General features: G+C 38.8%; 1 protein-coding gene across 9 annotated transcripts in view; it reads left to right on the forward strand.

The window, feature by feature from the left end:
* The window catches only part of R3hdm1 (R3H domain containing 1), a 135362-nt gene that overhangs the window by 94674 nt on the left and 13191 nt on the right, over positions 1 to 27497 (forward strand). For all 9 annotated transcript variants that reach the window (XM_055602170.1, XM_055602167.1, XM_055602173.1 and 6 more), the window contains 3 exons: positions 13506 to 13660; positions 19429 to 19580; positions 24510 to 24613. In XM_055602170.1, the coding sequence (XP_055458145.1) occupies positions 13506 to 13660; positions 19429 to 19580; positions 24510 to 24613 (411 nt within the window). The remainder of the gene's footprint in view (positions 1 to 13505; positions 13661 to 19428; positions 19581 to 24509; positions 24614 to 27497) is intronic.

The raw sequence follows: 27497 nt of genomic DNA on the forward strand, positions 1-27497 counted from the left end.
GTTGGGTCCTCACTGCCATGGGAGTAGAAGCCTTTTACAGGACAAGGTAGAGCAAAATGGCTTCCATACTAGAAGCAAGGAACAAAGCCTGCTAAATTGGATTCATTTGAACTTTAGCTACAGGATGACCCTTTAAATATCAAAGATGTCTGTTTGAGGAACTGTTGTTTGGGGGGGGTTGTTTTATTTTGTTTTGTTTTGTTTTGGGGGGTTGAGACAGGGTTTCCCTTTGTAGCTCTGGAACTCGCCCTGTAGATCATCCTGTCTCTCAGAGATCTGCCTGACTTTCTCCCAAGTCCTGGGATTAAAGGTGTGCTCTATTACCACCCAGCTTGAAGAACTGTATTCTTTTCTTATGTATAGTTCTGTCTCATTTTCATTATTCAGTTTGATGATTATTTGGTGCAAAAGAAACAAATAGAATCTAATACTAGACATAGAAAAATTCCTAAAACTCAATCTTGTTTCCTTTTTGCCATTTTCATCAAGAATGTATTGAGTTGAACCCCATTGTTAGATGCTGTCTTAGGGTTGTGTAATAACTTAGCAAATAGATTACTTTGCAAGCGTGAGGACCTGAGTTTGGTCCCCAACACCCACATAACAGCAGGCAGAGTGTAATACTTGTAATCACTGCACTGGCAAGGTAGAGACAGGTGGATCCCTGGGAGTTTATTCCCAGCCAGCCTGGGCTGTTGTATTAGAGCTAGTGAGAGACCTATTTCAGGAAAACAGGGTAGACAGCTTTTGAGGAATGACATCCAGAGATGATCTCTGGATGTGTACGCACATTTGTACCCGCATGTACACTCACACTCACACTTGCAGTCCCACAGGCACACAGAAAGCTCTCTTACTGATTCAAATGAGCTCATTTCTGTTTCCATCCTGGTTGTGTTTGTTTCAAATGTTTAATAAGGTTTTTATCTAAAACCTTCTATGCATAAATTGAAGAATTTAAGTTAGATTTTATTATTAGTTTTTAATAGAGCCTTTTGAACTGTCGGTCATTGTTGATACAGATTCTGTGCAAAGGCATCTCACATCTGCTTGCATAGAGGAATCTGCTGCTTCAGTCCTGTCTACTAGCTCTTGAGCACTACTTATGGGCTGGCCCTTCTTGCTGCTTTTGCTGGCGCACTCACCAGCTTCCCCATTGCAGATAAGAGTTACAATTAGTGCACCAAAACTTCTCTGTCCTTAACCTGTTACACCGGGAAGTTTTCTTGTTCTTAGTATGCAGGCTCATTTTTGTGGGCACCAGCCCTACATTATATGTGTGATGAGTGTTTTTCTAAAGGATTTTGGGCATCATCTGATTTAGCTATAGTTTGTTCTGTCTCAAATATGACTCCTTTTAATGTCAGATTTGCCTGAAGCTTAGTAATACAGCCCATGTCAAACGATACAAACTGTATATTTTAAGCTCAAAGGACATCAAAAGTTGTTCCTGGCTGGTGAGGTGGCTCAGCAGGTGAAGGTGCTCACTACGGCAAGCCTGACAGCCTATAACCTATGTAAAGGTAGGGAGGGAAAGAAGCAACTCTGCAGAGTAGTCCTCTGTCTTCCACATACGTGTTGTGCCGTGTCATGTAACCTCTCCCCCTCTTTACGTGCACACATCTTACGATATTAAATGTTAACTTTTTAATTAATTTATTAAATGACAACTTGAAACATTTTTAAAGTTGTTTATCCTTAAGAACACTGATTATAATATTACTCATTTAATGTCACATTCACAGTTACTTTATTCTAATTAAAATGATATTTTAGCTGGGACCAGTGATATATACCTATAATGTCAGTACACTATAGGCTAAGCTTAGGGCTATATAGCAGCACCCCATGTCAAAATTAAAGAATAGTAGTAAAGAAATCACTCTTTTGTGTTTTCTTGGGCCTGAAAATAATTGACTTCTTGTATTGTTTATATCTGTTGTTTTTTTTTTTTTTTTTCTTTTACCTTCCAAAATTAAATAAAAACAAACCACATCAGGTCTTATGTTTTCCCCCTGTGGCTCTGGACATGGAATTCAGGGCTTTGTCTGTGCTAGGCAGGCCTTTTCTGCCCAGCGACAGCCCTACCTGATGGCTTCCTAATTTCATAAAATGTAAATTAAGTGCTGGAGAGAGAGTTTACAAGTTAGGAGCACTTGCTGCTCTTACAGAAAACCCAGGTTCAATTCGCAGCACCCCCTGGTGGCTCTCAACCCTCTGCAGCTGCAGCTCCAAGGGGTACAGCTCTCATCTGACCTCAGGCACCAGGCACATGAAGACTCTGAAAACACTCATACACATAAAACAATCTAAAAAAAAAATTAATAGAAAAAAGTAAATTGATCCTCATGCCATTCATTTAAATACCTTTTATGTGACTTTCTGTGTTAGCAAACTCTGTTAATAAGGCAGCAAAGGTCCTTTGCTGTGTATTTATGAAAGCTTTTAGTTTTGTCTTTCTGTGGTAAAATTTATTTCCTTACCATAATCAATTTATAAAATAAAAACTTAATCACAGGTTGGGACTGAAGTACTAGTTCATTTGCATTTCTACACATAAATTTGCAGTAAATAAAAAATTAAAATGCCGAATAGGCATCATTTGTATGTGGTAGAAAGGTGTTTATCACTTCTGATAGTTTAATTGTGGGTTTTGTGCTGTTAGTTAATATGAAAGAGAACAGTAAACTGCATCTAGACTGCACCATGCAGAAAAGGGCAGCCTGTCCTTCATTGAAAGTTTCTGACATTGTCTGACTCCTAGGTGTCAGTCATAATAAATCACTGTGCTGAGAGCTTATTCTTTCATTTATTTCTGTATCATCCTAGTAATATATAGTCTAAGTTAGTTACACCTCATTCTGTTTGAATCATAAATAATAATCAAATAATAATACCAGAAATGACAGGTACTTTTGTTATACCTGTAAGTGTAATAGAAACATTACCTTTAAGGAACTCTTCAGCAGCCAGAAGCAGCAATATGTTGCTAATTGTATTAGCCTTCTCATAGAGCTGGTGTGAATTTGAATTCTTCTTAACAAAGTTATGATCTTAAATCTCTATTTGCTTATTTTTTTATAGGTAGGCTTTATATCTGATTCCTAATATAAGAACAATGAACCAGAAGATTAGGCAATTTCTATTTCTGTTTTTGTTGTTGTTGTTGTTCAGTTTACTGATTTTTGCCCCAATATTCATATATAAACATAGTTTACATCTTTTCTCTTAATATATTTCTTATTTCCTTATATTTCATCATAACAGCTGATTTAAATGTAAGTTTTACCTATCATTTATTTTTTGGTTCTTGTCAACCGCACTTATGTACCCTAAAAGAGCTCACAAAGATTGTTACATTCTTTGATTTCATGAAAGAATGAAACTAATCATTCAGCCAAATAATGAAAAATTGCAGCAAATTTTCTTTAGCATGGCACCACTAATGCTTAAATGCTTATATACAAATTTAAAGAACATTTCCCCTAAATTACCAAACTCAACTGGGTCAAGATCTATGAGATCACATAGAGTGTGCACAAAAAAAATAAAGGATTTTCTGTTATTTTCCTCTTTGTGGAAAAAAATAATTGGAAAACTTTTTTCAGACAAACTTTAGTGTTCTGACCATATCTATGCCAATGTATCGCTCTCTTTGTCAGTTAAACTCCAAATACTGTGGGAGCCCAAATGGAGCATTACTAGCATGGGGAAGTGAAAGCCCTTCTCTTCTGTTGTGACTGTGAAATTACTGTGGGCATTCAAAATAAGATTAAGTCAGCACATGTCAAAAGACACTGACGGACACCCTGACTACAGTACATACTGTGAAAGGACAGCTGACTGTAAATCAACGTCCTGAAGGCCCACGGCCTTCTGTTCTTCTGTTTATAAACTTCATTTATTTATTCTTTTTTTTTTTTTATTTTTACATGTGTGGGTGTTTTGCCTTCATGTCTGTCTGTTATATCCGTGCAGTGCCTAAGGAGGCCAGGAAAGGGTATTCACCCTGAGATAGAAATGCAGACAGTGAGTGCTGGGAATTGAAGCCAGCAGGAACAGCCAGTGCTCTTAACTGAGCCATCGCTCCAGCCCCCGCGATCATTTTTAACTAGTGCTAGTTATGTTAAAGCCTGGGGCTTTCAGTTTGCTCACTTACAAAATTGGGATGCATTATTGTATTGTCTAGCCTCTGTGGACTCAAAAATTGTAAGATTCTGTGTCTCATTTGAGTCATTTCTGGTTTAGAAAGGTGAACATCAGAATTAACTTAAAATAGCTTAGTGTCTTAAAAACCGCAGTCATTCAGGCAGCTATTTAAAAAAAATCTATTGCTTGCCAATTGCAATACTAGAAATTTATTGTTTTAACCCTTAGGATAAAAAGTACATGTTGGATACTATTCAGCATAATGCACACACTCTAAGGAGTTTAAAGAAATGGACCCACAGGTAGTAACTATAGCAAAGACTTCAGGTTTGTAGGCCCTGGCTCTTTGATACATGGCTGCTTTCGTTCTTAGACTCTTGAAAAGTTTGCAGCTTCACCATATGTGGTTATATTTCACAATAATTGGCCTTGTTCCTGAGCTGTTGGATTCGGGGCCGTAGCACTGTCTGAGAGGTTTACATTTCTCACAGTGAACCGGTCTCTTTTTCAGCTGCTTCCTGGCTTCTTTTTACTCAGGTTTTTTACTGCTTTTTGCCTTTTTTTCCTTTTTTTGCTTATTAAGGTACTAATATTTGTTTATATTTTACATTACCTGTAATTGCCTTTTAATCTTTAATTTTACTCAGAAATAAGGATTTGAATTTAAATGACAGCCTTGGCTTCATACAATTTATCTTTTAAAAATTCAAGAAATTCAAAAGAGCTATAGCTTTTATTTCTTTCACAAAGCATATTTGGATGGCATATTCAGTTTGAATATGTAGAGGTCTCTTTAGTAGAGGTCTCTTTCCCTATCGTTATACAACTTCTTAGGGGCATAATTATTCATTAAAATATGGACCAAATGAACCAAAAATACCCATATGCATTTTAAGCAGCTTGAGTCCTTACCAAGATACATAATTCAATTTTTCCCAAAACTGTTACTATTGTATGCCTATGAGAAGCAAAATAATTATGAAACTGAATACGATTTTAGTTTTATAGCCAGATGGTAAATTCAAAGAATTATCAGTGAATTGTATGTTCAGTCTTAATTGATTATACATTAATGTTCGTTACCAGCAGGCTCTGATAGCATGCTGGTAAGCTGTGCTGTGTAAGGAACAATTTCGAATGAACAGGATTTATGGTATACAGAATATTAGCATCATCGCAGGCCACAGACTTGAAAACACCTAGGGATTGAGGGGAGCTGGAAATGTAACTTGGTAGGGCGCTTGCCTGGCATGCATGAAGCCCTGGGCTTTCTCTTCAGCACCGCACATGCTACATGTATCTAAAAGTAAGTAGAATGTAAAAGGAGAGGAAGAGTCTACACTACTGGTGAGCAGAGGCAAATTATATTGACAAGAAACCCAGTTATGTCCCACAGGCACTATAAAAACAAAACCAATCCTTCCTCTATTGACAATTTTTGACCCATACAATAGGAACATTCTTATTATTTGGTGGTGACCCTAATTTTACTGAGTTTTTTGTTGATTCTGTATTTCTTAGTATTGCATGAGCAGCATAGACTCAGAATTTGTATATTAAGTACAACTCCACCTATTTCCATTTCCCCTCTCCATTAATCTGCTGCCACTGAAAAATGGAGCAAATGTATTTGGTAAGTACTTACAGGTTTTCTTGAGTTGTTTAGAGTAGTTATTTAAATAACTAAGAGCTGTAACTTTTGTGTGGCTGGTTTTATTCAGATTGGTTTTTGCTGCACTTTTTGTTGAAGTGAGAGATTGGTAGAGGAGAAAGACTAGTGAGGCTGGGTAGCAACTGTCTCTTTCCCAAGTACAGATGAGGGCTGGCTTTGGTTGAACTTGCCTGTACACCAAATAGTACCAAACAGAAGACATGCCTGGTTTACAAAGTTCAGATTCTTCTAACTTGCCATATCAACATCTAGTTCAAATATACTTTAGATTCAGCAAAATGGCCTTTCAAAGGTTGACTTCCTTCATAGTGCTTCTTTTATACAAGTTCTATCTGGAGAGAAACATTAATCCTGGTAAGGAAAATAAACTTAGATTCCTGGTAGTGGCGATGCTGACGAAGCATTTCTTCAATTTGCCTTATTACCCTATTATGGCTTATTTGTTTTGAAGGATGCTTTCTCTTAACACAAATACCAGTTCGGGTCACCTATGATAAAGTAAATCTAGCTTTTTAGTCTATGTAGCATGTTTCTGCTGAGCACTTACTTTCCTTTTGCTCTGTTGAACTGGAGGATTCTTTGTGCCCTTCCAGGGTTGTGCTTGAGTCGTCAGTTCATATTGACTCTGTTCCCTCAACCTGAAGAATTGCTGGTGTTGTCCTCCCAGAGTCCTGGAAGAAGTGGGATAGTATTGCAGTATTGCAGCAGTAGTCCTAACACGGAAGGGTAGTACTAAAAATGCCTATATTAATAACTGGATGTTAGTTAATTCTGCTTGAAATCTCTTACTATTGTTGTTGCTTGCTTTTCAAAATACGTGCTTTCCCACCAGATCTACAAATTTCTATAAAAGATACCATGCTTTTTTCTAACTTTCTGCTTATTTCTAAATAAGTCACAGAAAATTATTTTAAAAATTTAAATCTTTAATACTTAAACTACTTTTGATAAAGAATAATTTATGTTGTACTGGGGGTAGTATATTTTGTCAGAATACTGGAAATGCTCTTGTAGTGCTTTTTTTTAACCCAATGGTACTTTTCTTTCTCTAGGAGTCCACTTCTCCTTATCCTCAGTCTCATTCTTGACAATCTTCAGATTATACTTTTGAAACTATTGAAACTGTGTACTCTTTTCTCTTGTCTGAAGGATTAGATAAGGAACTTGAACCAGAACTTGAACCACAGAGCCACTTGTCCTAGGTGACACTTCTAACAGTTTTAATGTTGTAAAATTGCTTTGTTTAAATAAAAGTTCAAAAAACATTTAAAGCATTTTAAACACTTTTAATTAAGAGTGTGAATTTTATTCAGCATGTGTACATAAAGTGAGGCATGCACGTAATTAATGGCCTAATATTATGTGATACTAAATGATTAATGACTTGGCTTTCATAATAAAGGAAGATTCTTTTTATTTATTTATTTATTTAACAGGAAGATTCTTATCTGTGTTTGAAATACAGTGTTATGCCTTGACCATGTTTTTAGTGCTTTCCATGTTTCTAACCTTCTTTGTGATTCTAGTAAACTTGAGCCAAGAGGTCCCATAGTTATGTTTTAATATACTGCTCTCTAGAAAGTATAATCCCAAATTACTTACTATGTTAGCCATTTCCTGGGTTTTGAAATTATAAGAATAAAGGATCAAACCATTATGGTTTCAAAAATAAAAACAACTCAACTATCTCTCCTAATACCATTAAAATTTCCCTCCTGTGTCTTAGTTACATAGAGGATCTTATGTTAAATTATGATTTTAGCTGTGATAGTCTTAGGTTCTATTGTAAAGATTCCTGATGTCTCCTACCAATATTGTTCAAACCTGGGGTGTTTTTCTCCTTGATGCCAAAATGAATGGAAAGCAACTCTGTGGATGGTGGGGGAAGTCATTGCTTCAAACAACCCCCAAGACATGAAGCAAAATGGCTTCCCTGCTTATGAGGTGTCCTAATTTTAGCAGGGTTGGCCCCACTGAGTAAGTCTGACATTGTGGAGAAGACAGCCAGCATCTGTAAAAATTTTCTATAGACTCATCCAGAATATAGCAACTGAGTCCTTCTTTTAAGCCAAAGCAGCCTCAAGCAAAACTACAAAGCTGAATTCTCCAAAACACTACTGTTGATTGAAAGAGGAGTACTCAGGATGCGAGATACAGAGCTGCGAGTGGACAGCTTGAGATACTTTCACGTTTCGGCTTCCTCTCACTCTCCTAATTGTTTTCTGCTGAGAATCTAGACTCATGATTCGTGAGGCAGCAGTGTAGCTTTGAAATATGCAACCATGCCAAGATAGTGGGGAAAACATGAGGACGACATGGGCTAGTCATATAAACTTTACTGTGGGTAGACTTTCCTGAGTCCATATAGCTGTTTTCTGGACTAACTACTCTGATTTTTATTTTTGATAATTATACTTGTTCTCACAAATATTCTTTAATTCAAATGAACAGTGCATTGGCTGGCTAGTTCACTTCACTTATAATAACTCTGTTTTCTTGGCAGACATGGTGACACATGCCTTTAAGCCCAGCACTTGGGAAGACACAAAGATGGGCAGAGGCCAAATTGATCTAATAAGGCTAGCAAGGGCTACATAGTCTCTTATTTAAAAAAAAAAAAAAAAAATGAATTTTCCTACAATTAGGATGGGCATGATGGCACACGCCTTTAAGCCCAGCACTCAAGGAGGCAGAAGCAGGCAGATCTCTGAGTTTGAGGCCAGCCTGGTCTACAAATCAAGTCCAGGACAGCCAAGGCTACACAGAGAAACCCTGTCTCAAAAAAACAAACAACAAAAATAAATAAATAAACCTTACCCAGAATCTTGGGTATGTTAAACTAGAATAGACATCTTCTCTAACCAGAAGTCTCAGAACTCAGAGATCACAGGTCCTACTTATTTGAGTATTTCTGTAATACTCATTCCACCTCAGCACTTGTCCCTGGGGAAGGGAAATCTTACATGCAGATCCCAGCCATACACTGACCGGCTTGTGACCTTGGACTAAGGTATGAATCTTTCTGTGCCTTTATTTCCTCACCAAAAAAATGAGGATAATTGTGTCTATCTGAAATAATTGTATCTATGAATGTGGAATGAGTTATTTCATGTGCACAGAGCAATGCTAGCAGCTAATAAATTTATGACCGTCAGCTGCTAATACTGCCTGGGGTGGCTTTGAAGCAGCGAAAGTTAACTGATATTCTAAATGAAAAGGCATAGGACTTTTGGACTGAATTTTAAGCTAGAGGCAAGGATAGCATAGTTTGTCCTAAAATATTTAGTCTTTTTTGCTTCTTGGTACATGCTCTCATTTTCAAAGTATGGTAGAGAGTAACTGAATTATTTTTGTATCTTTTAATTGTTAAACCTGAGGTCTAAGTATGTTTTTGTTTTACGTTGTGCTGTGTTGTGTTGTCTTGTTTGGAGACCAGGTCTCACTGTATCACCTTGGCTAGCCTAGAACTCACTCTTTAGACAAGGTTGATCTCAGACTCACTAAGATCTACCCGCCTCTGCCCCTTGAGTGCTGTGAATAAAGACATGTACCACCATACCTGACCTAATCATGTCTTAAGAAACTTTATTGAGAGACTGGAAAGATGGCTCAATAATTAAGAACACTTTCAGAGAACCGGGTTCGGTTCACAGTACCCGCATGGAGTTCACAGCCATTTGTACTTCTCAGCGTCGGAGGACCTCGTGCCCTCTTCTGACCTCCTTGGGCATTTTGGCCACATGTTGTTCGGCATGCATTCAAGCAAAACACGCATACACACAAAATAAATAAACCTCGGGGGGGGGGGGGAGACTATCATTTTTAAATAAATGTAATTTTTTTTTTAGTTAGTTTCAGATTTTGCATATTAGGTACAAATACAGTTTCATAGTCTTCCTAATCAATCCAGTCCCCCTGATTAAATGACATTTGTGTCTCAGCTGTTGGAGAAGAGACTTAGTGAATGACCCACAAACTTCAGACTGGTGGGTTTATATTTATGGGATTATCAGTTTAGTGAAGATGACTAGATACACTTAACTGTGTAAACTAATGTTATTGAAACAAACTGTTGCCATCAGAAAGCACTTACTAAACAATGAGTTCTGAGAAGTAGGCCTTTTTAGCACATCAGGTCTGGATTTGTGTAAAAGAATGTTTTAAATTGTTTCTACTCTAGGAATGTGTTTTTCCTCATTGCTTTAAATATAAATATTGAGTATCTGTATTTTAGCTGAGTGATAGTTAATATAAATTGCTTTCTTCTGAAGGGATAATGATAGGTATTTAAGTTTCTTTATTTTTTTAATCTTAAGTAATATATAATTTCCACTTTTTTAACACTATATACAAACCAGGAAAGAAAGAATTAGCAAGAACAAGTTCATGTTACCAGTATTGTTTGGGAGGTATTCTGTAAGACAGTGGGTAGAATTGGTACAAGAGATTATCTTAGGGAAAAAGGTATTTTCTTTTAAAGTGCCTGTTATTCTTATTTTCAATAAATCCACTGTCGGTCAAGGATACATTCACAGTTTATTTATGCTGCTTTGAATGAAGTATGAATATAAAAATGTAGAGTCAAGTAAGTGGGGTGAATGGATTAATTAATTTCAATCCAAAATTAATATGGTCCATGACCATACCATCCTTCTCACACTGGATCCTCTCTGATTTTGTAAGGAGAAAAAAGTTAAGCTTAAACTTGATCATCAACTTGACTGGGTAGAGAAGCACCTAAGAAGTTAGTGAAGTGCTCCCACCTCCTCTTTGATCTTCCACCTCTTTGTGTACCTAGGAGGGTCCTTCCAGATACAGTTCACTAAGCAAGGAAGACCTGGCCTGCACCTGGTGCACTGTCCCAAAGGCTGGGGTTTAGAAAGGAAGCAGAGACAAGGGAGCAGAAAGCCTGCTATCACACTCATTCTTTCTCTGCTCCTTGGCCCCTCCATCCATGATGAACTGAAACCAGGAGCCAAAATAAACACTTCCTCCCTCAAGAGACAAAGCGCCACTCAGAGAATTGGCTCTACAGGGGGCCCACCTGGTGTTCTTTGAGATCTGGAAATTCCTATTGGTTTTCACCACTCTACTTGTACTGTTTCTTCGCTGAGATTCTGGTCTACCTTTATCTTGGCTTCTCAGTCCACACACTCTGTCTAACTACTGCAGACCACTTTCTGTTCCTCAAATATAGTTAACTTATTTCCCTCCTTATTCCAAACAGTTACTTGTTGGAATATTCTTTTTCTTCAAGTCAAATCACATACCTTAATACCTCCATACCAGTAAGAATTCTTCGCCTTCTTCACAAGATTACTCATTCTCCAATCTCATTGTTTCAGGATTCGCATTTTACAGATGGTCTCATTCTCATTGTTTATATCACCCCATTGGCAAGTATAATCCCAGTTCTCCTTATAAGTGATGACTATGCTGAGTGTTTTGGATTTCCTGTTACCATTATCTCCAGGGTTAATGGTGGTGTTGGTTCTGTGTGTCTGTTTGTGGCAATTACTAAACATGGAAATGGGAATACAGTGATGCAGATTCTGTAATGTGCTATCCAGGTGACCCTACATTAAACCATGTGACACAGTGTCTGTGTCAGACTTTTTTCATAAAGAGTTTTAGGAAAGATGCCACCAAGACAGATCTCAAAACCTGGCAAGTATATGTAAGGTTGTTTGTTTGTTTTGCTTCTGTTTTCTGTTTTGTTTTTAAAGAACTACATTTGCCGTATAGACTGGCTTTCCCCACATATACCTTTTTTTTTTCTTTCTTAAATAGACAACCTTGATCTTATTAAATAAACTGTAAGAATAACATTTAGACTAGGACTTTAGTTCAGTGGTTCGTAGGATGCTCAGCATGTGAAAAGTAATGTATTTGATTCTCCAGCACTACTTAAAAATTTACCAACATACAGAACACTTGCTATTTTGGGGGGAAGTATGACTATATAATTTAAAATATTTTTAAAATTCAGTTATATTACAGTGAATTCTGCCAGGAAGGAAGAAAGGGGGTGTGTGTGGGTGTGTTTTGAAAGGTGGTATCTCAGACATAATGACATGGTTGTTTCCTTTTTTGTTTCTGTCTTTAATTTTTTAAGGAAAAAAATGTGTCTCAGTGCATTTGTGTTGATAGTGCTTGTAATTTGGTGTGTGATTTTAAAGTGTTTGTCATTTGATGAAGTAAAATGGAACACTGTTAGAGCAAAATGTTTCTCTCACTGTCGTCTTCTCTCCATGTCCAGACTTTGTCAGTGTAGGAAATGCATGAGGAATAGCAGGCAACATGATACCAGTCTACATAGGAGAATCTAGAGTAGACATTTTTAATGCATTAGAATGCTATGAAGTCAGCCGCATTGATGCCCCTGCTAACAATAAGTACCTGAGCTTTTGATATCTTTTCTCTCACTTAGAATTAGAATTCATTTAACAGGATACATGGTGCAGTCAGGGACATGACCTCATGAGCCTTTACCTGCTGAGGTCTGCACGGGCTATTTTACTGCTATTCTTTGTATAATCTTTCCCAATGCCCTACAGCTAAATGATAACTTGTTTTTTAGTCATCGTTTAAGTGAAAGCATTTTTGGTAATGTTTAGAAATTGTTCTTGTGCTAATTGGAATTCATAAATGTACTTAGACTCGGGAAACAAAATATAATTGACACTCAAAGCTTACTTAGCATAGTTGATTCCTTTTTAATTAATTAATTAGTTAATTATATGGTATTCTGCCTGCATGTGTGCCTGCAGGCCAGAAGAGGGCACCAGATTTCATTTTATATAGATGGTTATAAGCCACCATGTCTTGCTAGAAAATGAACTCAGGACCTTTGGAAGAACAGCCAGTGCTCTTAACCACCTCTCCAGCCTCAGAATTGTAGATTCTTCTAAGTAAAAGTTTGCTTCATAAAAGTAAACTTAATGTTCTTACTATTTAAATTTAATCTCCTTAATGATCTGTTTCTCTGTCAGATCAATTTAATAATATGAGAAAATGATCCTTTAAAAAAAAGACTGAATAATTTATGTTTCTAACACATTCCTAAATAGATTTATGTCTTAGCGTGATTTGTTGCTTTTAGTTTTGTTTCTTTAGTTCTTTAAAAAAAAAAAAAAAAAAGAGTGAAGCCATTGTAAAAAAACCTGTTCCTTACACATGCATACTCTTTTGGTCCCAAGCAGGGCCACTGATTGTACGCAGCATATACAGGTGCCTAGGTCTGCATCCATGCCACCTTCATGTTTTGCTCCTTATGACCTGAAGTCTTAGTGGTTTTTTTTAGGGAATGATAAATTTACCTTTTAGATGGGTCCCTAACAAATTATGTTAGGGCACCCTAATCCCCAGAGACTAATTGTTATTAAGCACTGTGATACAAACTGCATAGTGCTTATTCCATGTTAGCCAAGTTTGTGACCCAGTAAATCTCCTTAACCGTGGAAGATATATATATATATATATATTTTTTTTTTTTTTAAATAGATTTGGGGAAGAATTGAGAATTTTATTTCATAGTAAACCTTGTAAATATTATCATAGCCTTGGAGATTTGCTGATGAAGTAAAATTCTGGCATTTTAGGTCACTCAGCTGCTTAAAAGATAGAAATATACTATTATTTACAATAAACTCAAAACAAGATTTAACTCATTTTGCCATTACAGGTTATCAAGTTATGCCTAACCAGCAGCAAAACTACCAAGGAATAGTTGGAGTTCAGTCACCCCAGAGCCAGAGCCTCATGGGAGGCCAGCCAAACAGCACTGGAACTCATATCCAAGGAGTGGTCATTCCCTATCCTTCAGTGCCATCATATCAGGTATGTTTTCTCTCAACGCTTAGAGAGCTATTTCAGATCAGCTGAATCTAGAACTGTGGGAAGGCCACACACCTGTAATCCTAGCACTCGAGAGGCTGAGGCAGGAAGAGTGTAGGTTCAAAGCCAGGCTAAGCTGACAGGGCACTGCATGACAGCCTGCCTACGTTGTGTTTTCTCTGTTGTTGTTGTTGTTGTTGTATGTGTGTGTTTGCTTTAAATTTTTTATTTTGGTTTGAGTTTTGAAACTTACTATGTAGCCTAGGCAAGCTTGGAGTTCACTGTGCCACCTGAGATGGCTTCAAGCCCATGCATGGTTCTCCACAGACATGTGCCGGCACATTCAGCTATTCTGTCTCTTTAATGTTAGGGAAATGCTTTTGTAAGAGAATATAACATCCTATAAATTTTGTTACTTATATTAACTTCATTTACCCTCACTTTATTGCCTTATTAATTGCTTTATTAATATTTGGAGCACTTGAACTGGATTGATACTGGCCTGTAAGTTTTGCATGGTACTGTGTTTCTAGCTATACAGCTTTATAAGCAAGTGTCCTACTATATACTGTTCATGTCCCTAGAAAGCCTTCTTTGGAGAGAGAGGGGAATAGAAAGGAAAATAGAAGTGGTAAATAAGTGTTTGATATAAAAAGATATAATAAAATACAGTTACGTTGACCATAATCCATATTTGTAGAATTTGTATGTATTTATGTGCGGTTTCCCAAACGAGAGACTGCTGTTTACTTCAGCCCCAAATGTTATGATGTTTTTAGAAGCTAATGATGGTGCATACCTTTAACCCCAGTGCTCAGGAAGCAGACACAAGCCTTGAACTCAAGAGTTCAAGGCCAGCCTGGTCTACAAAGTGAGTTCAGGACAGCTATACGTACATTGTGAGACCCTGATTTAAAACCAAACCCAAAGAAAGCCATGGAAAGGCAGGCATGGTGTTACACACGTTTAACCCCAGGGCTTGAGTGGTAAGGATAAACACACCTCTATGAATTGAAAGCCAGCCTGGTCTACATAGTGAGTTCCAGGTCAGCCTGGGCTACCCAGTGAGACTTTGTCTCAAAGAAATAAGTAAAATGTCATGGAATTAAATTTGTAGATCTAGAACAGAAAGATGAGTGTGCCCCAAGTAAACAGATCTTTATTATGATATGACGTCCTTTCAGAAATTAGCTTTCTTTCCTCCTTCATAGAGTGTCCTGTGCGCTGTCTGCCGCAGTGATAAGCACCGTGGCCAAAAGCAGCCAGGAGAGGAGGGTTTGGGCCATCTTACAGCTACAGGGCCATTGATCAGAGAAGGGACTCCATCAGGGCAGGAACTTAAGGCAGAAATCATGAAGGAATGCTGCTTTGTGGCTTGCTCCTACACTTAATGCCTATCTGTCTTACGTAGGCCCGCCTGCATGAGGTAGTTTGTAATAACATCTGTTAGTTATTTAAAAAAAAAAAAAAAAAAAAGCCGTACAGCCATGCCCACAGGCCAGTCTGATACAGTTCCTCCGTTGAGCTTTCCTCTTCCCTGTGTGTCAAACTGACATAAAATGTAACCAGTATAGCAAATGATGTATAAATGGGTTTGATTTATTAACCTCATGGTTTCCCTAGCCAAGGAATACAATGTTAGGAAAAAAGTGGAAATGTTTTTTTCATTCAAATAGAAAAAAAAAATTAAACTTATTGTGACAAGAAACTGTAAATAGATTCTGTCTAAACATAGGTAAACAAATTGGTGATCTTGTTATACAGACTAGTAGCAGAGAGATCACAGATGAAGCAGTGAGCATGTGAAAGGCTTGGACTGGAAGTTAGAAATCTTCAACTAGTAGGCTCTGTGGTGCACTCATCAGTAGGCAGGGGTGGATCTCTGTGAGTTCAAGGCCAGCCTGATCTATATAGTTCCAGGCTAGCCAGAATGACACACAAAAATCCTGTTTTAAAATAACCTTCAGCTATTTTTAAAAGGAAAATCTAGGTATAAATGAATTGTACAGCCATTCAGAGGATGGGGAAGGGTGCAAGCAGTCATATGTGCAGTGTGAGCGTGTCAAGGGAGAGTAGGCAGGAGTGTCTAGCTTTGGAGCCTATTGATAATACACAGGAATTGCAAGAAGGAAACATACCATGAAAAGACGTTTCATGTCTTTTCCTCTCCCTGATGTTCTCTGTGTCTCCTACAGTAGCATGCATTCTTGACCTAGTCACATAAACTTCCCCATACCGAGACAGGCAGGGTTGGCACCAAGCTATAATCACTGGCCTTCTACAGGGCTCTGGTTTTACTATCTAATCCAGAGCATCAAGCAGCTCAGTCTGTGCTGCTGCTGAAGATGCGGGTAGTGGAGATCAGCTCTTGGTTTTTATGAACTCAAAGTCTGCTGAGAGAAATGTCATTTTAAATAACTATAGCTTTGATAGCCTCGTTTCTTTGTTTTGTTTTGCTTTTTCTAAGTCACAGTTTCTCTGTGTTGCTCTGGCTGCCCTGGAGCTCCCTCTGTAAACCAGGCTGGCCTCAAATTTATAGAGCTGTGCCGACCTCCTGAGCTAGGATTAAAGATGCGCGCCACCGTCCCATCAGTGTAGTGTTGTTGTTGTTCTTCTTCTTTCGAGACAGGGTTTCTCTGTGTAGTCTTGGCTGTACTGGACTCCCTTTGTAGACCAGCTGGCCTTGAACTCACAGAGATCCACCTGCCTCTGCCTCCCCTGCCCCCCCACCCCCCAAGTGCTGGGATTAAAGTCCCACACCACCACACCTGGCTCAGTACAGTGATTTTTAAATGGAGCTGGATGTTGAAAATAATTGCTGTTTTTTGGGGTTTTGGTAGTTCTGAGGATTGAAGCATTAAGCTTGTACCATAGCATCCATTTTTTTCCAAGTTCTCATGAGGAACCCTAACACTGGGTGAATGGTTAGAGGAAGTGTTGTGGCCATCTGAATAGAAGCGTCCTTTGTCGTGTTTCTACCATTTTAGGTAGATGAGTAAAAGAAACTTTCATCTGAAATACACGCTGTGTGTTCTGAAGCCACACATTCTTTTTTTTAATTTTTATTTTTTATATTAATTACAGTTTGAATTATAACCCCCTCCCTCAATTCCTCCCAATGTTACCCTCCCTCCCTCAGCTCCTCCCATGCCCCTCTCCAAGTCCACTGATAGGGGAGGTTGAAGCCATACATTCCTAAGCAGCATCCTCTACTCTCTCTATTGGAATTCAGATTTTATTGTTTTGTTTTGTTTCTTGAAACCAGGTCTAAGTATGTAGCTCTGACTATCCTAAAACTTGCCATGTAGACCAGGCTGGCCTGGAACTCACAGAGATCTGCCTGCCTCTGCTTTAATCTTCTGAGATTAAAGGCATTTCCACCATTCCTGGCAGATTTTTTTTCTTGTTAAAAATATATCTGAGTAGTAGAGAAATGGCTCAGTTAGTATATACTGCTTCCTGTGCAATTATCAGGTCCTGGGGTCCATCTTCAGCACCCACAAAATAAAGAATACACACCTGTGATTTCAGTGCTGGGGAGAGGGAAACAGGAGGGTCCCTGGGACTTGCTGGCACAGTGGAATTATTGAGCTTCAGGTTCAGTGAAAAATTGTGTCCAAAAATATAAGATGGAGAGGGATTGATTAGGCTTCATCCATTGTCAACCTCTGTCTTCAATGTACAAGTACATACATGTACACATACAAAGTGTGGACAAATGTAATGCCCAAGTCTTATGGAACCCAAAGACTACCAAGGAGCTGATTCTGATGCAAACGCAGTAGGGTCTTTTTATTACAAGCTCGAGTTTGGGTCTACACCCTCACCACACAGTGGTTGAGTGTTGAGCCCGAGCTCAGGGGGAGGGGGATTATATTTAGGGTTACAGCAAAGTTTGGGAAATTCCAGCTAGGCAGTTGTCTAATTGATTGGTATTTAGCAAATACTGAGTTCCGGGAGGAAATTATTTGCCCAGAGGGAAAAGCCAAACCATAATTGTTTTACTCATTCTATTGTAAAGAGCACCTGGGTAAATTCCAGGTATTCACTGATTGGCCGTTGCTAGAGATGATGGTTAAATATTACTGGGTTTTCTCCAGGATGTTCCTTGGGTAGCGGACTCCATTGTCTTCTTCTTGGACTTGGTGACCTATGGCCTAGTTCTGGGACTGGTGGCTTCTGGTGGCTTTTGGAGTTGGGGGTCAGGCCTGATTCTTTCACAGATACAGAAACTTAGTTAATTGTTTAGTCCGCTAGGTAAAGCTTTGTCATTTTTCACTTTAACCTACACAATTGGAAACAATCTCAGAAAACTATATTCCTTCTCAGTAAACAAAAAGACTGAATTGTGTCATATTTTACAAAATGGATAAATCAGACCCATTATTTTGCTTTGTTTTGTTTTAAATTTGGAATAAATGCACCAGAGGGAAAGTAATTAAGAGATTACTTTGTATTTTGAGATGACTGGTTGCAGGTTGCTTTTCAGAAATACGTTAGATAAATAAGACTTAGAGTTAATTAACTTTTTTAAAGCTGGGTTTCACTGTGTAGTACTGACGAGGTTAGTATGCAATACACCTTTAGAGAAATTACTTAATTCCAATCAACTTATCTATAAAACAGGGATGTTGCCAGTCAGAGTTGCACACCCCTATAGTTCAGTCCTTTAGAGGCAGAGGCAGAAGGATTTCAGCAAGTTTCAGGCCAGCCTGGTCTGCAAAGCAAATTTAAGACCAGTTAAAATACAGGACCCTGTCTCAAATAAGACATAAATAGCAACAAAAAATTCAAAAGCAACCCAAAATTCCCAAGAATTTATGAAGTAGTTTTCTGGGTTGTTGGGATGTTCTATGAGATAACAGACAAAGCATTTGAAACCTGCCAGTAAGTGCTCAGTAGTGTTCACTATGACTATCGCTGGTCCCATCATCACCGTCATAGGTTTATATGTTACGTTTATTTACGGAAAACACTATAGCCCACTCTAATGTTATGGTACATTTATAAACCAGGAAACCTCATGATGCCTGTGTGGTTCCTGATTTAGAAACCGGGGAACTGCAGTAGAGTGTTCAGATCTAGCAAGACCATTCAGTTTCGCGTTTGAAAATTAACTTTCCAGATGCTTGCTGTGCTAACTCCTTTAGATGTTCTGTCTCAAATCAGGTCAGTGTCTCCCTGCCACTGCTGGAGACACCTGTCCAGCTTTTCTGATATGGAACTGAGGGACCTGAGAGCAGTTACGTCATTTGCCCCGAGTTTCATAGCTAGTACAGTGAGGAGATGGTGCCTCTTCTGGACAGCTGAGGCACCACAGCTTTTGCTGACATTTTCCCTGAGCCCTAGTCACCTTTGCCTGAGATGAGTTAGATGTCTCTTCCTTGTCACGTGATCATCCTTTTGTTCAGCTGTAGTCATATGTAAAGTGCAGCCTTTGTGTCTGGGTTTTTGTGAAAGGTTTCAGCCTTCGCTATGTTTATGTTAATCGGTAGAGGCTGAGAAATTGTTTTGAGACTGTTTGAACCTTGAAGAGGTCTGCACTTCTTTTTTAAAATAACCTTAATGGATAAATCATGTTTTTCAAAATTGAATGCACTTACTCTATCTTATGATTCCTAAGAGTCAGTCAAAAGCAGCAGCTAGCCCGAGGGCACATAGAGTACTGTGACGGTGCTGCATGAGCTTGTTGACTGCTAATGCTGCACCGGTTTACAGGATCTTGACGTGAACATCTTCGGGGTTAGAAAATCTGTTTTTTGCAATTTTAGGTTTCACTGCCTCAAGGTTCTCAAGGAATCGCCCATCAGACTTACCAACAGCCTGTTGTGTTCCCTCATCAGTCTAATCAAGGATCTCTGCCCACAACAGGAATGCCGGTCTACTACAGTGTGGTTGCACCTGGCCAGCAAAGCAGCGGAAGGTAAGTGTGACTGCACACCCTACTCCTGGCTCCCACTGTTCTGGGAACATGGTGTGCTGCAGCACCAGGAGTTACCGACGGACTTCGCTTAACTAAATTACAGAAACCATGTTCTCTTATAAAACAAAAAAGGTGTGCTAGTCAATATTTTTAAGATTCTTTTTTTTTTTTTACTTTATGTGTTTTTCTGCATGTATGGAAGTATACCACATGTGTGCAGTGCTCAGGGAGGCCAGAAGAGGGCCTTGGATCCCCTGGAATTGAAGTTACAGATGTTATGAACCCGGCATGAGTGCTAGGAACTGAACGTGGGTCTTCCGCAAGAGCAGCTGTGCTCCGAACTGCTGAGCCATTCTCAAGCCCCTTTTCTACTACTCTTTAAACACTTGTATAAGCTAATCATCCCAGCACCTTTGAGATAAAGAAATTAGAAATAGAAATTTATGTGAATTTAAAATCTTTGAAAATGCAGTGTAAAAATGCAGCATGGAGAGATGGCTCAGCAGTTAAAGAGTACTTGAGGCTCACAACATTCTGTGACTCCAGTTTCAGGGGAACTGATGCCTCTGACGCCACGGACACTTGGACTCATGTGTACTTACCCTCATGCAAATACCCATACCTACACATAATCAAAAATAAGAATAAGAGCTGGAAAAACATCTCAGCTCTTCTAGAGGACCTGAGTTTGGTCCTCAGCATCTACTTCTTACAGCTAACAATTGCTTGTAACTCCAGCTGGCATACACACGAATAAAATAAACCTTTAAAAAATAAGTAAGGGTCTCACTATGTAGTCCTGGCTGGCCTGGAACTCCCTATCAGACTTGCTTCAAAATCCGAGATCCGTTCGCCTTTGCCTCCCAAGTATTGGGATTAAAGGCCTGGAAATGGCATATTATTTCCTAATGTACTTCCTGTTACAGCCGCTAGGGTACCTTTGCTGGGCTTCTCCCACCTTTTGGGACATTTCTGAACCCTTTCTGACTGACTGCTGCTAATATGTTTGTCCTTAGAAGTATTGTTCAATTCACTGGTTTTAAGGGATTTTTTTTGCCACTTTACCCTTCACTTTCCTATTCGTAACTTAAAACTCAAAAACATAGTATATATCTTCTCTGATCTGTAATCTCAAGGACAGCCTAATGTACATAGAAACCTTTATTTTAGAATTCTTTGAAAATGCTTTGTATTACAGAATCTTTATGAAATAATGATAAAGCCAATTTTAAGCCTTTTCCCTTCGCCTTCTGCCCAGTCTTCTGGACCTCTTTTCTGTATTGTAGTAACCCCCAAGTGTGCCCTTTGGCCCTACTCCTTCTGCCTTCCTTGAACTCTATTTATAACTCCTAAGCTTCCAGTTTTGTTTTCTATTTGTTTTTCCTCAAACTTCCTTAATGTAATTGTTGGTGATAGCATCTGTTGATCTGGTTTATAGTGTTTGGTGCAGTTATACCTTTGTTGTTACTAAAAGGTGAGTTCCTGAACACTTCCCTAAAAAGGAATAAAAAGTAAGTGAGGCATAAATTCTCAGGTGTGCCAGGTGAGTATAGTCTTGAGATCTGAGCAACATTGTACCGTATTATAAACTTTATAATGTTGGAGTTGGGGCTGGAGAGCTGGCTCAGTCGCTCTTGTGGAGGACCTGGATGGGGTTTTCAGCACCCATAAGGTTGTTCACAACTATCTATAACTCTAGTTCTGGGGAATCTGAAGCCCTCTTCTGACCACACACATAGTGCATATGCACACATTCAGACAAACAATTAATACACATTAAAGAGTAAATAAATCTTTTAAAAATGTTAAGTTGTTAGGGATAACACTCAGTTGCAAGTCATATGCCAAGCATGTGCAGGGCCCTGGGTTTGCGATCAGCACTGCAGAAATAAATAAATAAATAAATAAATGTGTAGATAACGCTTAAGAGGCGGGAGGCAGAGTCAGACAGATTTCTGTAAGTTTCAGGCCAGCCAGGGCTGCATAGTGAGATCCTAAAGATGCCAGTCATGTGGCCTCACACCTTTGATCTCAGCACTGGGGAAGCAGAGGTGGGTAGAGCTCTGAATAATAGGCCAGCCTGGGCTACATGGTTCTAGGTCAGTCTGGGCTACAGAGGGAGACCCTGTCTTAAATATAGATGGATGAATGGATGGATGAGCGAGTAGATGGATGATGGGTGGGCAGGTAGGTGCGTGGGTGGGCAAGTAGGTGGATGAGTAGGTCAGTAGGTGGTTATAGGGGTAGGTAGGTAATCGCAAATATACATAGGTAGGTAGTAGATAGATAGATAGATAGATAGATAGATAGATAGATAGATAGATAGATGCAAATATCGATAGATAAGTGAGTAAATAAATAGTAAAGGGAAAGGAAAGTAAGTTAAGTGTTAAGGTAGGTTTTATGTTAAATTTTTTTTGCCACGAATATTTTTTATGAGAAAAATAATGTGCTCTAACATAGCTGCAGTGGCAGTTGCAGTGTGATTTGTGTAGCAATAACAGAATAAGTGTATAAAGATTACAATTAATTGTATGAATAAAAGAAAAATTTTCTTTTCACTGCTAAATTACTGTCTTTTCAGGACATCTCATTTCTTCTTTAATAGGTATAACTTCTTATTTATTACGTGGGGGAGGGCATAGTGTGGGCGTACAAGTGCCACAACACTTGTATGGAGGTCAAGGGACCTCATGATGAGTAGGCCATGAGCATGTGAACACGATCAGGTGAGGGTCTGTCTCTGTGGGCCAAGGAAAACTGAAAAATTCTCTAGACGGTTGCTTTTTCTATATTATTTCTAGAGGTCAATCACTTGTATAATATGTTCTGGGCATAATAGCAAAGTAAGTTGTGAGAGAGGGAGGAAGTGCACACAGGACACATTCTATTCCTCTGAGCCATTTTCCAACCTCTCAAGTCACTTTATTAACCCTCACTTTAGTTCCTGTCTCTTTCCATCTAATGAACTGCTGGCTTACTACCACTTAGGCAGTAAAGCTAATTGTTATTATTAATGAATCAGGAGCCTGAGTTGTATATAAATCTGTGTGTATGTTGCCAGGAATTGAACACAAAGCTTTGAAAATGCTACACACTGTTATCGTCCCCTATGTTCGGGCACTTTTAAACATGTAAATGTAAACACGCACATACAGAACCCCATGTGTTCACATGTAACACTTACAGTGACTGTTGTATTTCTAGCTAAACCTCTGCTTCTGCCCCTCCTGTAGAGCTTTACTGTCTCCTTTAGACTTATTATTTTGTTATGTTATGTATGTGCATGTTTGCTTGAGTGTATGCGCGGGCACCACATGCGTGCCTGTTACCTTGGAGTTCAGAAGAAGACATTGGATCCTCTAGGACTGCAGGGGTAGACATTTGAGCCACCATGCTGGGAATCAGTTTCTTTGCAAAAGCAACAAGTGCTTTGTAGCACTGAACCAGCTCTCCAGTTCATCCTCCTCTAGATCCAGTGTCATATTATTTTCTTCATGAACAGCTCAGTATATTTATCCCTAAAGACTTTTAGATGCATATAGCCATTATGCCATGTCATACCTTTTATTATTATTATTCCTTAGTAATAAAAGTATTATTTATAAATACTTTGTAAGTTCTATCTGTGTCTTTAAGAGTTCCTTCATGTCTCTAGATTTGACCAATAATATCTATTGTGTCTTCTGACATGTATCTTTGTAATTCCTAATTCACTGGGTAGTTCAGTTCAAACTAGTGAACTTATATGAGACAATTCCAATAAATTGTTTAGGTTAGGGGCTGGAAGGATGGCTCAGTGGTTAAGAACATTTAATTGTTCTTCTGAAGCTCCTGAGTTCAATTCCCAGGACCTACATGGCAGCTCACAACTGTCTGATGCTGTCTGGTGTGCAGATGTACACAGAACAAAAGTACCCATATACGTAAAACACACAAATAAATAAACCCTTAAAAATTGTTGGTTATTAAATGATACTTATTGAAAGTTCTCAATAGGGAGATGACTAAAGAAAGGCTAATATTATAAATTTAGATCCCTGATTATTTACGTTTATTATTATTCTATAACTTCATATCATTAGCCTGAAAGAATTTGCTAAAAAAGAAAACTTCGAATATAAACCCATATTAGTTTGAGTCTAAATGCTATTAAAAAATATTTCAGCAACTTAGTTTTTTTTAGCTAATTGCCTATTTTGTTAGAATACATCAGAATTGTGTGTGTGTGTGTGTGTTCGTTCGTGCATGCAAGAGTGAATGAGCCCACCCGCAGCCGCTCATGTGTTTTCAAGACAGGTTTTCTCTGTGTAGCCCTGGCTATCCTAGATCTCACTCTAGATCAGGCTGGTTTCGAACTCAGAGATCTGCCTGCCGACTACTCCCAAGCACTGGGCTTAAAGGGGTGTGTTACTGCCACCTGGCTTGCTATGTTTTTCAAGAAATAACATTTTTTGGAGTCTTTAACTATTGTCAAATTACCCATTTATGTTGATTATCATTTAACTACATCTCTTCTTTTCTCCCTCCAAACCTTCCCATATACCTCTCCCCACTCTATTTCAAATCTGCTTTTTCTTTTGTTGTATTTCCATGAGTTCCAAATAAACTGATTTTTATTTTATAAATTAGTGGCTTCTTTTTTAAAGCACTATTTGAACACTACAAAAGAAATGTCAGAATAATTTATAAAACTGTCAGTGATGGGATTAGGAAATTGGTTTTCAGCGTCTTGGTCAGTGCTGTGAACATAAAGTGGTTTTTACTGAGTGATCACAATTCAGAGAAGAGTTAAATTAGGTCTGACTCCTGCCGGCCAATTTGAAAAATGTGTCCATTTAAATAAGTTGGAAGAATGTGTATTTCAAGGACTCTTTGGTCGTCTGCATCTCATTGTGCTGTTTCCTGTGTTTGGTTTTTACCCTGTAGCTCTGCGGTCGGTTACTTACAACATCCAGGGTCAGAACAAGTTCAGTTTCCTCGAACCACGTCACCATGCAGTTCTCAACAGCTCCAAGGCCACCACTGTGCAGGTATGCCTAGATGGCTGACACAAAGGTCCTGGCTCATTCACCTGCAGATAGGTGACCCCTCTCCACTGCCGGAGTGTGGACATGTACTCTGCTGCCTCGTGTACTGGGCTGAGTCAGGTTGGCATGAACGTCTCACTCCTTCCTAATACTTGTAATAGTAGGTTTAGTCTTCTGCCTTCATTCTCCCCCTCTATGGGGTTAGTAATCTTGGGGATCCTTTCCTGAGTCCCCTTGTTTGATTATTCTCTAGATCTTTCTGGGTAATGAAATCAGCTAAAAGCCTCAACTACTGCCTTTTGCTAACACGTGGTACATCTTGCTCCTACTGAAATAAAATCACATAGCCAATTGTCTACTGGACATATGTACCCAGAAGTTCAAAGGCATGTCTGACTTGATATTTTCCTCCCCTTTTTACATTTCTGCCACAGCCTCAGTCTGGTGATCAGTGCAACCCAAAGGTCTTAGAATCATGACTTTCCCGTGCCATGGCTCCCTTCATCCTCACAGTCCTGTTTCCTTACACCACAGGCTTCTTTCCTTCTCACTGTGCTGATTTTCATCTTCTTTTCATGTATTTGCAATAATCTCTTAAGTTATTTTGTTTATTTCCTTATTTTCATCTATTCCCCAACAACAACAAAAAATTATTACATAGTTATTTTCCTGAAACAGAAATATCTTCATGTCATTCTTTGAATTAAAAAAACCTCATAGAAAAAACAAAACCAAACACCTCACCAATTAAGAGCACTGTCTCTTCTTCCAGAGGACCCTGATTCTGTTTCTAGCACCCATAGGGTGACTAACATCTGGATATAACTCCAGTTCTAAGGGATCTGTTCTCTTCTCTTGTCCTGCACATATGTGGTGCACATACATACAACACATACATCCACACACACAGTATAAAAATAAATCTTAAACAAAAAACAAACAAGCAAAAAAAAAAAAAAAGACAACTCAAAATGGACTTTTTTTTCCTCCTCCCTTGCTAGCAAACCTCCCAGTTACACATGGGTGCTAAATTATGGAGAACTTTATTTCTTATTACAACTGCATTTTTCTTTTCTTTTTACCCCCATTTGAGAATGAGTCTCTCTCTGTGTAGCCAAATTACCCTACAACTCACTCTACATAAGGCTGGACACAAATTCAAGGCTATTTTCCTATCTCAACCTCGTGAGTGCTGAGTATTAAACTTTTTAGATCAGAAGTACTTGTTTTACTGTTTTTTTCTTTTGCTAAGAATGCCTGTCTTCCAGATCCTCTCTCTGTCAAATGTTTCTCCAGGTCTTTGAAAAGCTTTTATGCTGCTCTCTGCTTCTATATGATCTTAAAGTACAAATCTTTAGCATTATACTATATTTTCCTCTAGTGATTTGTTGACAGATAAACAATAAGTGACTGTCAGTAAATGACTAACTTGGTTGTATCTGGCCTGGGCCACTTTCAGCAGAGGCTGAGGAGACCTTTGAGACATCCTGCCCAGTCAGGCTGGTTCTATATGTAGGGAACTGGAACCACCATTAGGATTACTGCAGTGCCAACTAAGGTCCTGAAGACAAGGGCACAGATCCTGTCTCAAACAGCGTAATGTTCTTGATGTAAGTTAAAGTACATACTTACTACTAAAAATGGGACCCAGGATATGACTCAGTGGGTACAGGGTTAGCCACCTAAGCCTGACGAGCCAGGCTTGATCCATGGAGCACTAAGTTTTTTGTTTGTTTTTGTTTTTAAACACAAAGTATGGTTGTATACATTTTTAATACAGTACCCTGGAAGCAGAGGCAGGCAGACCTCTGTGAATTCGAAGCCAGGCAGGGCTTTAAAATGGGACCCTGTCTCATTTTGAAGGGTCCACCATGCTTGCCATATACCCACAAAAATAAAAAATAAAAAACTGCTGGATATAGTGACACACGTGTAATCCCAGTGTTTCTATGAAGGGCACAGATAGAACCCGTGGGAAGGTCAAGGACCATGAAGCTTGGAGGAGACAGCATAGCTGGAGACCCTAACTCAACAAGGTGGAAAGCTAAAAAAAATTCTTGCAAAATTGTCCTGTCTCTTCACATCCACCATGACTCACGTGCACTTACGCTCATGTGTGCATGCATACACGCACACAATGAACATTAGTAAATGCTGTTGCAGTAATATGTACACAAGAGAGATAAGATACCCTGTTTACTTGTCTTTACTGCACAAATTATCAGGGTGTTTATTGGGCTTGCACATGTGAAGATCAAAGGACAGCTTTCAGAAATTGTTCTCTTCTCCTCTGTAGGTCCTAGAGATCAAATTCAGGTCATCCAGCTTGGTGGCAGGCACCCTTCCTTACCCACTGAGCAGTATGTCCAGCTTAATAATGAGCTTTTATAAAGTCAGCCTATCAGTCCTACTTAGCCTCCTTTTTCAAGTGGGAAAGCAAACTAAAAGAGGTGGAATAATTTTCTGAGGTAGACTTTTTCTAAGTACTAAAATTGGGCTTTTTGACCCCCTTGGGCCATATTTTCTCAGCTAATTCAAATGAACAAGTGTAACATTTCATCTTATTTTTGTTTTGTTTTGTTGTTGGGTTGGGTTGGGTTGGGTTGGGTTTTTTTTTTTAATTCTTTATTAATTACACTTTATTCACTTTGTATCCCCCCTGTGGTTTCCTCCCTCCTCCTGTCCCAATCCCTCCCTTCCTCCACCCTCTGCAAGCATGCCCCTCCCCAAGTCCACTGATAGGAGAGGTCTTCTTTTCCTTCCTTCTGATCCTAGTCAATTAGGTCTCATCAGGAGTGGCTACATTGTCTTCTTCTGTGGCCTGGTAATGCTGCTCCCCCCTCAGGGGGATGTGATCAAAGAGCAGGCCAATCAGTTCATGTCAGAG

The sequence above is a fragment of the Psammomys obesus genome, unplaced genomic scaffold (genome assembly GCF_907164565.1).
Source record: "Psammomys obesus unplaced genomic scaffold, mPsaObe1.curated_primary_1811, whole genome shotgun sequence".
Taxonomy (NCBI): Eukaryota; Metazoa; Chordata; class Mammalia; order Rodentia; family Muridae; genus Psammomys; species Psammomys obesus.